Genomic DNA, 15,019 nt, shown 5'->3' with positions numbered 1-15,019 from the left:
ATTTCTAGCGGTATATTTTTGCCTTCCCACATTCAAAAAAGTTTTTATAAGGCATTGTCTGAAAACATTTTAAAAAGTGATAGGCTTTTTTATATTAACACAAAACCACCTTTCGAACTTACTTAAATGAAGGTCATTAGTGATATAAAGTACAAGACAAAATGCCATTAATACTGTTAAGTGGAACAGAAGACATATTGACACCCGTCAACAGTCTGCACCTCTGGATGTGTTCTATGCAGTTTTGTCATCACAAGAGACAATGGGTAGAAATTTCTCAAAGGGTTTCGTTCTTCAGTTCAAAACGATATATGTATGTATAAACCTTGTACAAGGTAAAAAATAATGCGATACCCACAAAAATGTGATTACTTAAAAATGGTAAGTTTAAAGAGCAAAAATCATAAAAAAAAACTTTATTTATTCATGATTTATTTAATGCCTTAATTTTTTAATCAACAAAATCAATAACTTTCAATCTGCTTACAAAGTGTAATGGTTACACATTTGACTATCACGCACAATCTTCCTGAGCAAATTCATTCTGTTCTGAAATAGTACCTGATGCAGATCACTGATAATCCATGCAGTTATGCAAGATAACACTGCATCAAGGCAATAAGAAAGGGAGGATAAATAAAAAGTTGTTCATACTATTCAATAAATCAAACAAGAGTCAGTTAACATTATATTTTATTATGAGTAGTGATCATATTTTTTCTTTTACAAAAATTCATTTAAAAAAGCTCAACTAATTGATAACTCAACAATACATATTATCAACAATTTCATTATTTCGATTATTAGTATCATAAGAAAAATATATGAATTATTGCTTATTTTTTTACAATCTTAGAGATTGATAATTAAAAATAAAATAATAATACAAAATGAAATACAACCAACAATGCAACCTCGATGTAGGTAAGATTAACAAAATAAGTATTGACACATCTTTATAGTCTTGTATTTACATAAATGGAAATTACAAATAATATAAAAAAGGAAGAAGAAACATATATTAATTACATAGTTCATTAAGAAAGCTTTCCAAAGAAAGTAGAATACATTTGTATTACTTTTGATCAGTAACTCATTATAAATAATACAAGAAAAATGGTCAATATTAAAACTGAAGTCTTTTTTACGGTAATTTTACTAAATGTTTTATATCTGAATCATAATCAAAAATTTTATATATTTTTTTAATCAGAGCAATAAATTCAAAATTAATAAACCATTTTATAAAACCTGCTTAAAAATTGGGAAGCTTATAAATTTTTACTTTCTTACTTTTTTAGATGTCAGTAGTTGTCACAGTATGCTCATGATATAATAAATTTAGGTACATAGAATGTTGTAAAAAAAAATTTATAAAAAAAAAAGTAAAAAATTCACAAAGCATTTTTAAATGATATTATATTTTAATGAGATTAATATAGACCCAAGATTGATTACATATTGTATGAAAAAAGAAAATATTATAATACACCGGTAGATTTCAACCTTCTACAGCCTTTGAAACCCTAAAAATTGATAAATATCCAAGGGACATTAATTCTGGCTTTCGTTTAAATAAAATGAAAAGTCTCTTCAAACTACTTCAATGGAACTGGAGAGAAGAACCTATGTTATGCTTAATATTTGATAACATATAAAAACAAACAACTAATAATAAAAAGGCAAAAACGTGTTACATAAAAATGATCTGCATATACACAAGTAAGCAAAAATCGTAAAGATCTTGACGCTTTAAGTGTGTATTGATACACCCACATGGTAGGTATGATATTACAAAGGCAAATGGGTTGTCCCAAACTAGGTTTATTATTTCTTGTCCATGAAATGAGGAGTTCCGGCATCCGTCCTGCGGCGAGTCAAAATGTCACAGCCAGTTTCTGTCACCAGCAGAGTTTGTTCAAACTAAAATAGTTAAAATAAAATATGAATAACACCATTATGTGAACAAAAATTTACAGTATAAAGAAAGGGCTCTGCAATGAGACAAATCATAATACATATTTCGATAAGACGCATCATAATTTATTGGCCTTACAGTCTATTTCTATAGAATGTATTCTCCTAAGAAACATTTAGATCCAAAATAATACATATCTTTTTTTCCAATAATACATGCAAAGATTTAAACAAAAATTACTGTTTTTTATCAATTAAGTTAAGTATGCTACTTTGAAAGATGGACAGTAAAATAAGCCAATGACTATTGAAGACTGGTATGTACAAAAATGAGAAACATTTTTTGATAAACATATTTTTTTCATTTTTAAAAACTTCTAAATAATAAAAAAACTAATACACTTTCTAGTCCATCCATCTTCAAGAAACGCCCTCGAAATAATATATTACTAAATTGGCGAATATTATTATTAAATCCAAATATGAGGTTACAAAAAATAGCAGATCAACAAAGGAAAATGCTAAAGATTAGCAATTTTCATGATAAACCGTGAAAAATCTTTTTTTCTTGCTATTGGTGTAAAAAAGGTTTAATTTTTTTAATTACATTGATGCTCGAAACCCGAATACTGATATTCAGTAGTGTGCTTTGTATCAGATGTTATGAGTAGAGTTGTAGGGTAAAGCGTAAAGTAATATGCAAAAACAAATCATACTAAATTCAACCAAAATTTAAAGAACAGCTAATTAGTCACCTGTGCAGACCAGGATCCATCCGAAGTGACGGCGGTCCACTTATCAGGCCACTGGTCGTCCCTCCAGCCGCCACTGTTGATCATGGGTTCGATGGTGAAGCAGTGCCCCGGCTGCATCACCCCCACGGCCTTGTTCCTTGCATAGTGCGGCACGCTCGGGGCTGTGTGGAACAGGCGATGGATGCCGTGCCCGCAGTATGAACGCACAACGCTCAAACCATTCGCCTGGGCGTGCTTTTGTATAATATTGCCTATTTCCCTGCAAGATTTAACAAAATGATGTTTGGTTGTTCTTTTACTGATAGAAGAGTTTGATTGAGGATACGAGAATGATCAGCACACACGTTGATTTAAAAACATAAATAACAACCTCAAACTTATGTGGTGGGTGAATTTTATTTATTGACTATTTTAAATTACATTTCCCTTATACCATAAAAATAGTATTTAAGTTAAGAAAAAAACTGCACTATTTGCATGTTATTGGTACATATTAGCGAGAACAACGTCACACTTCAAAATTGAAATGTTAAAGTGAGATTTTTAAAGCTGTTCTGTAGAAAACTACAACAATGCATCGTCGTTATGTAATTAGCTTATTAAAGACTTTGTTTCATCAAATTATTGAAAAAAATAAATAGCCATATGATAAATATGAAGACCAGACACAATCAAAGCAAGTCAAATGCTTCTTCTAAAATATTTAAATACAAATTTTGAGTTGCGAAAGTCCCGCAATGCTGTAAAAAAATGTACTTTTATATACATACCAAAAGCTTGACATACCAAAAGGAAAATTTAACTCTTTTAGATATTTTTAACTAATCAATATACATAATTGTTTTTGTGATATTGCTAACATTTCATATTGTAGAAAGTTGTTTCTTTCTTTGAAAATCTTACTTTCGAACTTTTGACAAAAAATTATGTATTGAGATGAGTTATGTATGTAGAAATAAAAAAAAAATACTTTTACAATAAAAATCAATATTATGGACACAAATTCTTAGGTTTCATATATGTATCGCTCACTCCTTTCAACAACGTCATTTATCAAATATCGTCAATTTTGAGTTGTGCATGTTTCCGGAATGCCCAGAAAACGTACTATATCTCAGAAAAAGCGGCATATTTTTAACTTAATATTTACCCGCTACAGGGCAGAAAGTGTTGTTTTTGGATTTTGAAGAAAGGTATTATCAAACTATTTTTTTAAACATACTAAATATTTTTCAAATGGAGAAAAAACATTCAGATTTTACCACAGTAAAAAGATTTGTTGCACAGTAAAAAATTCAATAAGTGGCTTGATATTTATTTTTAATACATTTTATAGTATTTTAACTTTAAAAACGATCTCCTGAAAAATCAAGTTTTTTGATATTTGACCTTGTTGAAAGGAGTGAATGCTATGGTAAAAGTTAATATACAAATATAAATTATAAAGAGTGCACATAATACTCAATTATTGAAGCTCATCAAATATATGATGATCTTTCTGGTATTCTAATTACGCCATAATCACATAAACCAACAGACTATAGATAAAATAAAATGTACCTGTATTTTTCGCCTGGTTTAACGGCATCAATTGCTTTCGAAAGGCACTCATAAGTGACGCGAACTAACTTTCTGTGTTCATCCGAAACATTTCCAACGAAGAATGTCTCATTCAAGTCGCCGTGGAATCCACGGTGGTACACTGTAATATCCACATTGCACAAATCACCATCCTGCAAGCCAAACAATAAAAAATAACCTGTCATAAATGTCATAAAATTTAAAAAACTTTCCCATTAACAGAAATTCTAATTATGTAATGGCAATATTATGAAAATCGCAGGTCTTCTGTATTCTATTTTTTTATTTATTTGAGTTTAGGTCCGCTTCCGTGGTGTAATGGTTAGCGTGTTTAGCTACCATGAGGAGTGAAAATATTAGTGATTTTCGCTCTAATACTTATTTAATATTACGAAGGATGAAAGTAGACTGAATGCAGTCGAAATGCGATCTCTCAGAAGAATGTGTGACAAAACGATGTATGATATATGTGCGAATAGTGAAATAAGGAAGGAATGCAAAGCTGAGATAAGCATTATCGATAAAATTAAGAAAGGTGTGTTGAGATGGTTTGGACATGTAGAACGAATGAGTGAGGAAAGAACGGTAAAACAAATTTATGAGGCGAATGTTAGTGGGAAAAGAAGCAGAGGAAGACCGAGAAAAACATGGCACGATCAGGTATGCCAAATACTTGAAAGTGGTTAGGTTAGGAGTCGTAACAATCGGCGGGTATGTATGAGGAGATGCATGAACGTGGAAGAGGCGAAGAATGTTTGCAAGGACAGAGTGGTGTGGCGCTCTATTCTTTCTGCCTACCCCTGCGGGGAAGCGGCGTGATGGTTAGTTAGTTTTAGTTAGTTATTACCCTGGACTGGTCCCTGAAGTGTACGAGGATCACCTTGCCTTCATGTAAGTAACGATCAAGATAACACTACGATACAGTGTCCTATGCACCATTGGGTGCCGATAAGGGTTAGAGAGATATTTTAGTTTGTTTGTGACAAGGACCATATGGATTCAACATTTTTATTATTAAAAAAACAGTTTGCATCATTGATTCTGGAGTACATCGATTTATGTTTCTGATCTTTACAATCAGACAGAATCAGCATAGGTCTTTTGACATTAAAAATAACAGGATCAAACTGTCATGTCTGTTGAAAGAGCTACCGCTCCAAACCAAAGCACAATATACATAATCTTCTACTTCATTATGTGCCCTTAAAGCTAAATAAAAAATGAGGATATTTAACTGTGTGAGGACAAGTAGCGTATTGGACATATCGCTCACTCAAGAACGTCATAAATCAAAAAAAATTCAGGAGATCATTTTTAAAAGTTTAAAAATATAATACAATGTATTAAAAATAAATATCAAGCCATTTATTGAACTTTTTACTGTGCGACAAATCTTTTTACTGTGATAAAATCTAACAATACCTTTTCTTCAAAATGCAAAAACAACACTTTTAGCCCTGTAGCGGGTAAATATTAAGTTAAAAAATATGCCATTTTTGCTGGGATATAGTACATTTTCTAGGCGTTCCGAAAACATGCAAAAAACTGAAAATTGACGATTTTTTATATATGACGTTCTTGAAAGGAGTAAGCGATATAAGCACACACTAAGAAACCGCATATGACGTACAAATTAAATTTGAACATTCTTAATACACATATTATTTATCAGTTTTGGATCTCTACTGTTATATTGAATGATGACTTTACCTCTAGGGGCCTAAGGTCCGGTATACCATGACAGATGACTTCATTAACAGATGTGCAACACGAGGCCGGGAACTCGTAGTAGTTCAACGGGCTCGGGTAACATTCCTTCTCAATACACGCTTCATGAACTATCCGATCTATTTCATCTGTAGTCACACCAACGCCGCACACTCTGAAATATAACACAAATCTTAAATTACTGCAACGCACACAAGCACAATACGGCTGTCCAAACTCAAAACACAGTAAGGGACATTTTTTTGTAGTACATTTTTTTTTTGCATTTTTGAACTAAGTAGATTCTACTTTGTCCAAAAATGCAAAAAAAACGTACTGCAAAAAAATGTCCCTTACTGTGTTTTAAGTTTGGACAGCCGAATAGGTCAGATTCTAGAATCTCTCCACCAAAACAGCAATTTTTTTTTTAAAGGAATAACTCGCAAAGCGTCTATTTTAGATGCTTGTCTGCAAGTAGGATATTAAGGATAGGGAAGGTAAATGTGAAAAATACATCACAAACGCCCAGACCAGTTGAAAATAAATCTTTCTTGAATTCATTTTGCAATTGGCGGGAATCGAACCCGCGAAGCCTTTTCACAGTCGAGCGTCAACCCAACTACGCCACGGCGCCTGTCATTATTACGGGTGCCTATTATTGCGTGAAACATTTGAAAGCCTCTTTTACATACTGTTGGTAGAGAATGGGAGACGCTTATAAGCATTCTATTTGCATACATTCGGTTAGCGCAAGAGACAAAAAACATTGTACAGATCGGAATTTAGCAAGAAACTAGCAAGTTTTGAAAATAGGTGCCTGAGGCGAATCAGTATTCGCAGTGGTATAAAGTGGTATGACTTTGTCAGGAATGACGATGTGAGGAGAAGAACTCAACAGCCCCTCATACTGGAAGTCCTGAAGAGGAGAAGGTGGACATGGTTGGGACATGTCCTTAGAATGCCACCCGAGAGCATCAACCCCTCATGTCTCTTCTTCCAATGTATTCCCAATGAGTAATTTCACATTTTGGGACAAGGGATTAAGGTTAACAAGACACACAACAAAGTTACAAGAAAGATAAAAAATTAAACAAAACTAATACATGGCAATATATAAAACAATAAACATGTAAATATACTTCAACTGTACAAGATAAACTATGTAGATCTTGTACAGTCTTTTAAATAAAATAAATAAGTATACAATGTGCATAAAACGGTTCAAATTTAGTAACATTAATATATTCAACTAACCTGGCGGCTTCATCTAAGACTTCTCTCCCCAATTTGCAGGCAACTCTCATCCCTTCAATCTCATCATCATCGAGAACCTTAATCTGAGAAGTTCCTTTAAGCGCTTGTTCCGACAGCGGATAACCGGACGGGTGATCAGCATAATCCGGCCTCCCAATAGTTAAAGGCACTGTCCTTTTAGGCGTCTGAGGAGCCGGCCTCAACTTCCCGGTATACATGTAATTTGGCCATGGGTCAAATCCATTTTTCTTTCCGTTCCCGCTCTCTCCTTCTGAAAACCGCAAATAGCAATACGTCAGACAACGTATACGGACCGAAATAGAAGCGTGCACAAATCTCAGTATTAAAAAAAGGCTAATGCAAGATCTCACCTCGCGCCTTCTTTCGTGTTAGCATGGCGACAGTTCAGTCAACAATTTTATTTCTAACAATTATCAGAGCTATATCACAGACAGGCGGGTGAGAATCGGCGCGACATAACCTTAAACTATACACTTACTGGCCAAAGAGTGAATAACCTTATGCGTCTTCCAGTAACCCTTAAAGCACTCTTGAGAACAAAAAAACGAGCCTTGAATGCCGAGCTTGACACACGTGGGGCATTGTAATTTTGCTTTTTCGTTACAATCCGGAGTTTCACAAACCCCGAGAGCCGCCATTTTTTTCTTCCGTCATAAACTAAAATCTAGAAGCACATTGCAGCACTGCAGCCAACTTATTGATATTGACCATAAACAAATCAAAAACTCATTTTTGTCGGTAGCTGATAGTATCGACTACGGAGTTAACGAATTATCGGACGTTGGTCTTTTTATACTGAAATAAACGTTATATCTGCATTTAAAAAAACATATAATGAGAGTTTATTTAAGCGTTTTATGGATAATTGTAAAAACAATTTTACTTTAAGGATATGTTATGCGTGTTTATGCATATTTGGATTCGATCGTAACTTTCTTCTTGCCGCGTAATTAAAACAGTATTATTTTTCGTTTGTGATATATATTTTCGCAAACTGATGCTATACTGATGTGATGATAGCAAAATCACAGATTAACCACTTAATAACTTATATAATAGAAATGTTATTATTTCAATTTAAATAGAATAGGGTGTTAATTAACTACATGCATTTCTAGACTTTGTTGTAGAAAATAAAATATCAAATTTTATCATCGTGGTTATAATATTTATGAAACTATAAATAACGATATAACTATAGTAATTGAATAACGACTGAGAAAGAAATAAAAATTTAGTAACTGAGATCGTTCCAGAGAGCCATGACTTATACTTGATACAATTCAGTAATTTGAGAGATATTTCTATGTTGGTAGTTAGTAATTAGTAACAATGCAACATAAGTCACACCAATAACAATGGTAGAAGAAGACTTGGAATAGAAGGGTTAAAATAGCTTAATCCCGACTCTCTAGATCCGTTAAATAAACCTAAAACAAACAAACTGGTAAGTATTTTTACGGATCTAAGAAAGGTTTAGAGTGAGAACTCGTTTTGTTTATATTGTTTATCGCTAATTATTATTATCGTTCTTTTTTTCTCCGTGCGTCTTTTCGGCTCAAAATTTTTAAATCCGGCGATTATATGGACAACCATCATAAGTCATAAGGAACAGGGCTAAAATAACAAGATACCTTTCTTTTCAATGACACTTCTTATCTTGTTCATCAATTCATTAGTCCTGTGTCTTTTATCAAATCCTGATGATCTAAGTAAAGAGGAAAGGTGAAGGACATTACTGCCACATAAAAAAATAAAGAAGAAACATTAGGTAGGGTAGCAACAGTGGCTAGGGCACTAGTAGTTGCATATTTGTACTACTACACACTTATATAACTTGTACACAGCAAAAACATCCGTATCATTTGAAAATATATACGAGTTCTACTCATAAATGTTCGGTATTTTTCTTAACAGGGAAATTCATTTCTCGGATTTTTCCCGTTGGGAAATTCCCGGACGAATTGGAAGTCAGTTGTGTTGTTTTGATAGTATCTAACCACTAACCACCGCGTTTACGTTAAAGCTGTAAAATAATGTGGAAAGCTTAGCTAATATATGCAGATAGGCATGCCACCCATTGTGAACACATGACATGTGAACACACATACAGATAATATTTACATAGGTAGGTACACTGACAGATTGTACGTAGTTACACCTACAGATTCCGCGTAGGTACTTAAGTGACGTGCGAACTGTGAGCATTTAGAGAACGGGCGCTTTATGTTATGTAAGCGAATACGCCTCTGTAATAAATTTTATTCCTTTTAATAAAAGACAGCAATAAGCATAAAACTACGCTCTACTGAGTTCTGTAGTACCCAAGTACTTAAATGCGTATTCATAGTAAATACCATAGTCCTAAGTTTGACTCTACAGACAGAGGTACATGTTATTACCACCTTGTAACGAACCTACGGAGAAAAAAGGTTTTAATGAAAATGTATGAGGTCTGAAGAATTATGGAGGATACTTTTGTATATGTTACATTATACGTCCGAGTTGCTTTTTTAATTTAATTAAATTTACATAGTTACAAGAATTTTTTTTTTTTCAGTTTAGTTCATTTTCTAGACATTTCTGTTTTATAATCTTAAAATTAATAAGGCAGTTCTCTCCGACAAAAAGAAATAGTAAATGTCAGTCCTTTTCCAAGCACAAGAGCTTGGAGAGGGACTTACACTTATTATTTATTGTTTATGTTTATGGGTGTTGTATTCTACATATAAGGTTAAATTGACTTTTAAAATCGCTTGAATAAATTTCAAAATACCATATGTATTTAGGTAACACAAAACAGTATTTTTTTGTAATTATTATTACAAAACTATTCAGTTCGCGATTATTTTATACAAAAAAAAATCTAGATGAGATATTTAATGAGTGAATATTTGGTTAGCCCTGAAAATGCAAAATTCCGTGGCATCATAAATTTTAATAGGGCGTGGAGCGTGTTCTATACTGTGGTAGGTATTTGATACAAGAGGGTATCTGTCGGCATTCGAAGCCAAAGAAAAGGGTCATTAAGTCACAATTTTGTGTTTCCACAGACTGACTGCTTGTTCAGTTCATGAACTATATATTTATTTTAAACTAGCCGTACCCAGCTACGCTTTGCTGTGACTCAGTCTGGTTAAATTGAAAATAAAGAGAATAGAAGGCACACATTTCTCATGCGTTTCATTTCACAATCTATTTAAAATGTATTAAACAAAAATGCAATTAAAAATATTTTAAAATTAAGTGATGACAGGTGTCAAGAAACACGTTATCCGCCATAAGCAACGTTATCTTTGGCGCTGTCATTGGGGGTCAAAAAAGCTGCTATATGCATGTTTTTACCAATCACAGGTATATAAAATCGTTCGTTTTCAAAGCAACGTTGCAAAGCTATCGTTGAATTGTTTTAGGAGGTTTAAGATTTTAAATAAATGAATATTTACGTTTTGAATTATATGTACAGAAAAAAAACGCGCGTAGTCGAATGCAACGTTGTGTTGAAATTTCAAAGCCGCCGATAAATTATTTTAGAGAAATTTAAGATATTGAATAAATGGATATTTACATTTTTATAAATTTACATATAACCTCATTTGTTCGTCCAAAAAAAATGTCTCTATGAAGTTAAAGAAAGTATTTCCATACGTCAATTTCAAGGAATTGTCGAACACAATACAAAAGATTTTAAATTACATTTCCGGGGAAAAGCCTATAAATTTACATCTAAGATCGCCGGCTTTCAATGTCCAATAATAAATATACGGAAAATCCCAGTAAATTCTTGTTTCTCTAAAAAAGTACTTGAAATCGTATGGATTCGGTAGATACAATAAAATTTATAAGGTTTTATTAAGCAGGCTTTGATTTCACACCCACATTTCCCGCGACACGTATTTAACTACACTATACATAATAATATAATATATTATAATACTTAAAATATATCCGTTTCTTTACAAAGGCTAATACTATTGATGATTAATACAGATTATTTAATCAGTCTTGTACATGATTAATACTAATGAATTAATCAGTCTTGATAAAGAAGCGGTTAGCTTCGATACCGGTAGATATTATAATTACCTTATAATAAAATATTTACAGTGATTTAAAAACAAAGTTATATTTTAAGTATAAAGTAATATTGTTTTGCCTTTCATACCTTTAAATGTTAATAATAATACTGATTTTCAATATGAATAATATACTCATAAAAAGCTTTTCAGCTTTCAATTTTCATCGAATAATCATAAAATATATTTTTCAAGTACATTTTAAATGTTTGCTCTTGGATCGCTGATTGCTCACGTTATCTCGTTGCGGGTTAAAAGCCTTACTAACGGAACGTAGATATTTTTTACGTACTACGAATAACGATGCTCGCTTGAAACTTTTGACGCCAAAAGGAAGTGAAAATTTAATTTTCATCCTCACAAGAATGTTTTTATTCTCACCTGGCGTCTGAAATATACGAACAACTAATAAAAAGGTGCTCTTATAGTTAGTATTTCTATAAATCTGTTACTAAGATAAATTACGATTTTTTTGTACGGTGGCATGAAAAATGTACCTAAATGATATCTTTCAACTTGGCCTTACTTTCAACACTTTAAATCCTTAAATGTATTAATTTATTTTAAAGAATTTGTTTGAGATTTCTTAAAAATATAAAAAAAAAACAAACAAATCTGCACTTCTGTTCTTTGTAATAGTTATTGAAATAAATGTTTATTCCTTTGTAGTTATTTTTTTTTTAATTAAAATTAATAATTCTGATTCTGCCACCGAATCTAGAAAAAATGCATTGAGTTTTAGATGGAAAAACGATGAAATGTTATTTTTATATAATTTAAATAATTGTTTTTTTTTAATCAAACAATAAATAAGTAAGTTTCAAAAAAATATTGATAAAACTATTGACATTAAAAATCTTTTTTAAGGTTATGATTATTTTTTTATGAATTTTACATTGCGACTTAATATTATAGAAAATAGCGTTAGAATTGAATGAAAGTTAAAAGTTACGGAGAATTTCGAGGAATTAAAGAGTTACGGTTAAATAAAATTAGTAAATATTTTTTTGTTAAAATGTGGTACTAAACTAATATTTATCTTACAACATTTTGAGTAGGTATGTCCAAATACTTGTTCACAAATTGTTGCCTAAATAATAAAAATGAAAATGGTATTTTCTGGCGTTTCTCATGTGTGTGATTATAATCCAGGATTCGGACCTCACATACTAATAAAAGAGTTTCTGCTTACTAAAAAGATTCTTTACATCTCACAAAAAGATGTCTCTAGTGATGTTCTAGTGATTCAAGAACAAGGTTTCTAAATTGGTTGATATATATAGAACTTCCATGAATTTGAGTAGTGTGGTTGTCAATAATGGGTAGAATTGGTGAATGTTACACGTGTGTAAAGTGATCACTTAAACCAGCCTATGACGGTCATCAGCCCCGTAAATGCCCAGACTTCCATATTCTTCTTCATCATTGATGAGATGCCAAAAAATAATATAATATTTATCATATTATTTGCAGATTGCATTTTGATCGATTTTTTTAAAAGAGATTTTATAAAAAAATAATTTATTCAATTGATTGATTGAAGTTAAATGCTAAGCAACAATATAAACGAATATATCAGGTTTTTTTTCTTATTAATATTGGTTTATCATCGATTGCCAAACGATAAAAGTATCTTCATGATACGTTGGCAAGCCTCCCTTTGCTGTTTCAGGTTTTTGTATACAAATTATAAAAATCGGATACTTGATAAGCTTTTCTTGGCAAAAATACACCACTGTGCAAATTTTTAAAGGAATTCAAGAAAAGGAAATAGGTCAAGATCACGTTTTTGAATGATAGGTCTTACCGAATAATTAAAAAAAGTGAATGAATTTTCCTGAAATCTGATTTAGGGTGAAGTACAAGTCATAAGACTATTTTTAATTCTTTGAATTTAACTTTGACTTTTTTAAAAACAGTTTCTCCATCGGTTTCAAACGGGTTAATTCTTTGACGCTAATGATTTCGAGGGTTGACGGAAAGGGTGATGGTTTTATTACATTTTTAGGGTCATCAACGTCTCTCCGAGGAAGGTTTTAAGACAGGTTACCTCCTTTATCACTTCACACTTACTGCATGCATCTAGGAGGAGAATTCATTAAAAGGATTTATTGCCACACGATTAATACTAACCTGACATTTTAAAAGGAAAACCGGTGGAAAATCACGTCACATGATCTTTCAACTTTTATCAAAAGAAAATATGTAAATCCAGCGTTACTTTTTAGGATTTATCATAGTATGGTGATTTTTTTCTGATCTTTGTGATACTAACTGACAAATCAACTGTCACAATTTTTCAAAATTAGTGATTGAATTATAGATGATGTATCTGGGGCTACCTAACGTATTGTTGATCGAGTAAAACAAAAGGATAACTTTTTTATTTATTAATATTTTATCTATTATTATTTTATATTATTATATTAATTATTATTTTATTACCTCCTATTACTAAGTCCTTTTTTTAAATAATGAGAAAAACTTTTGTATTTTTATTTTACTTTGCCTTCTAAAGAATGGTAGGAAACGTGTTTGTCTATCAAGCTAAGGTCCTATATTCGATTTCCAGGGGGCTCAAAATAAATATGAGTGTTTTTTCACCCTTATATTTATTTAACTCTTTAGGGATCAAAACATACATATTTTCAAGAATCAATGTCAAAGGATAAAAAACAATCCAATTGATATTATTTTATAATAATAAAATTAAGCTTCAGTTCAAATAAATCAACAGCTATTTTTTAGATGAAAGCGAATCCATTAATGGTATCGACTTTGATATGAAAACGAAGTTCCTTATTTGAGCAGTGTTAAGCAAAGAAAATGGTTTTTCTGGAGGCCTTCAAACAAGGACTGAGGGGTTTCCACTCTGTAATGCGTGTGATTAGAGTCACGTGCTTACGAAAAACAGTGCTTTGTATAGAAGGCTTTGTTTTTAAACGTTTAAAAAACATTGAGTACCTGTGTATTTACCAGAGAAAACACACAATCTTCAATAGGTGGAAAACACTCTTTGAAGATTGTTTGAAATTTTCTTTAAAGTTGATTTTAATTGTTTTTATATGAATATTTATTAACGTTGTCGATATGAGTAGGTTTTCGGGAAAAAAATACAAAAAAAGCATTGTGTAAGTGTGCAGACCTTACGTTCATATGGCGTTCATATTATAAACCATTCAATATAAAAACATAAAACATAAGTTATAAATATATATATATATATATATATATATATATATATATATATATATATATATATATATATATATATATATATATATATATATATATATATATATAAATATATGTAAATATATATATATATATATATATATATAGATATATATATATATATATATATATATATATATATATATATATATATATATATATATATATATATATATATATACATATATATATATATATATATATATATATATATATATATATATATATATATATATATATATATATATATATATATATATATATAAATATATATATATACATATATATATATATATATATATACATATATATATATATATATATATATATATATATATATATATATATATATATATATATATATATATATACATATATATACACATATATGTATATATATGTTCTTCTGTAACAGATGGAGCTGTCATATGGGACTTTGTGGAAATTTCAAAGCTAACATTATGAGATTTAATG

The 15,019-nt window shown here is 30.9% G+C and overlaps 1 protein-coding gene across 2 annotated transcripts; it reads right to left on the bottom strand.

The window, feature by feature from the left end:
• Window positions 1–676: 676 nt before the first annotated feature.
• On the bottom strand, window positions 677–7,883 carry LOC148308770 (methionine aminopeptidase 1-like). 2 transcript variants are annotated; one of them, XM_088261157.1, is made up of 6 exons: window positions 7,586–7,883; window positions 7,215–7,485; window positions 5,964–6,135; window positions 4,233–4,405; window positions 2,673–2,931; window positions 677–1,923 (listed from the first exon to the last, which is right to left on the bottom strand). In XM_088261157.1, the coding sequence occupies exons 1-6, from the start codon at window positions 7,608–7,610 to the stop codon at window positions 1,828–1,830; spliced, it is 996 nt and encodes a 331-aa protein (XP_088117283.1). In that variant the 5' UTR covers window positions 7,611–7,883; the 3' UTR covers window positions 677–1,827. The 2 variants fall into 2 exon arrangements, with proteins under 2 accessions (XP_088117283.1, XP_088117282.1); XM_088261156.1 differs by having other exon boundaries at window positions 7,714–7,883.
• Window positions 7,884–15,019: the final 7,136 nt, after the last annotated feature.

Source organism: Brachycentrus maculatus, unplaced genomic scaffold, assembly GCF_059751285.1.
Source record: "Brachycentrus maculatus isolate JH-2025_06_01 unplaced genomic scaffold, ASM5975128v1 h1tg000148l, whole genome shotgun sequence".
NCBI classification, from domain to species: domain Eukaryota; kingdom Metazoa; phylum Arthropoda; class Insecta; order Trichoptera; family Brachycentridae; genus Brachycentrus; species Brachycentrus maculatus.
Note: the sequence above shows the minus strand (reverse complement) of the source record. Positions and strands in the feature narration are given on the sequence as shown.

Excerpts from the sequence above, each read along its gene's own strand:
- LOC148308770 (XM_088261156.1), bottom strand. The coding sequence starts at position 7,873 with ATGGCGGCTCTCGGGGTTTGTGAAACTCCGGATTGTAACGAAAAAGCA. Across the intron at positions 6,136-7,214 it reads GTCTTAGATGAAGCCGCCAG|AGTGTGCGGCGTTGGTGTGA; the intron begins GTTAGTTGAATA and ends GTTATATTTCAG. Across the intron at positions 1,924-2,672 it reads ATGGATCCTGGTCTGCACAG|TTTGAACAAACTCTGCTGGT; the intron begins GTGACTAATTAG and ends TAACTATTTTAG.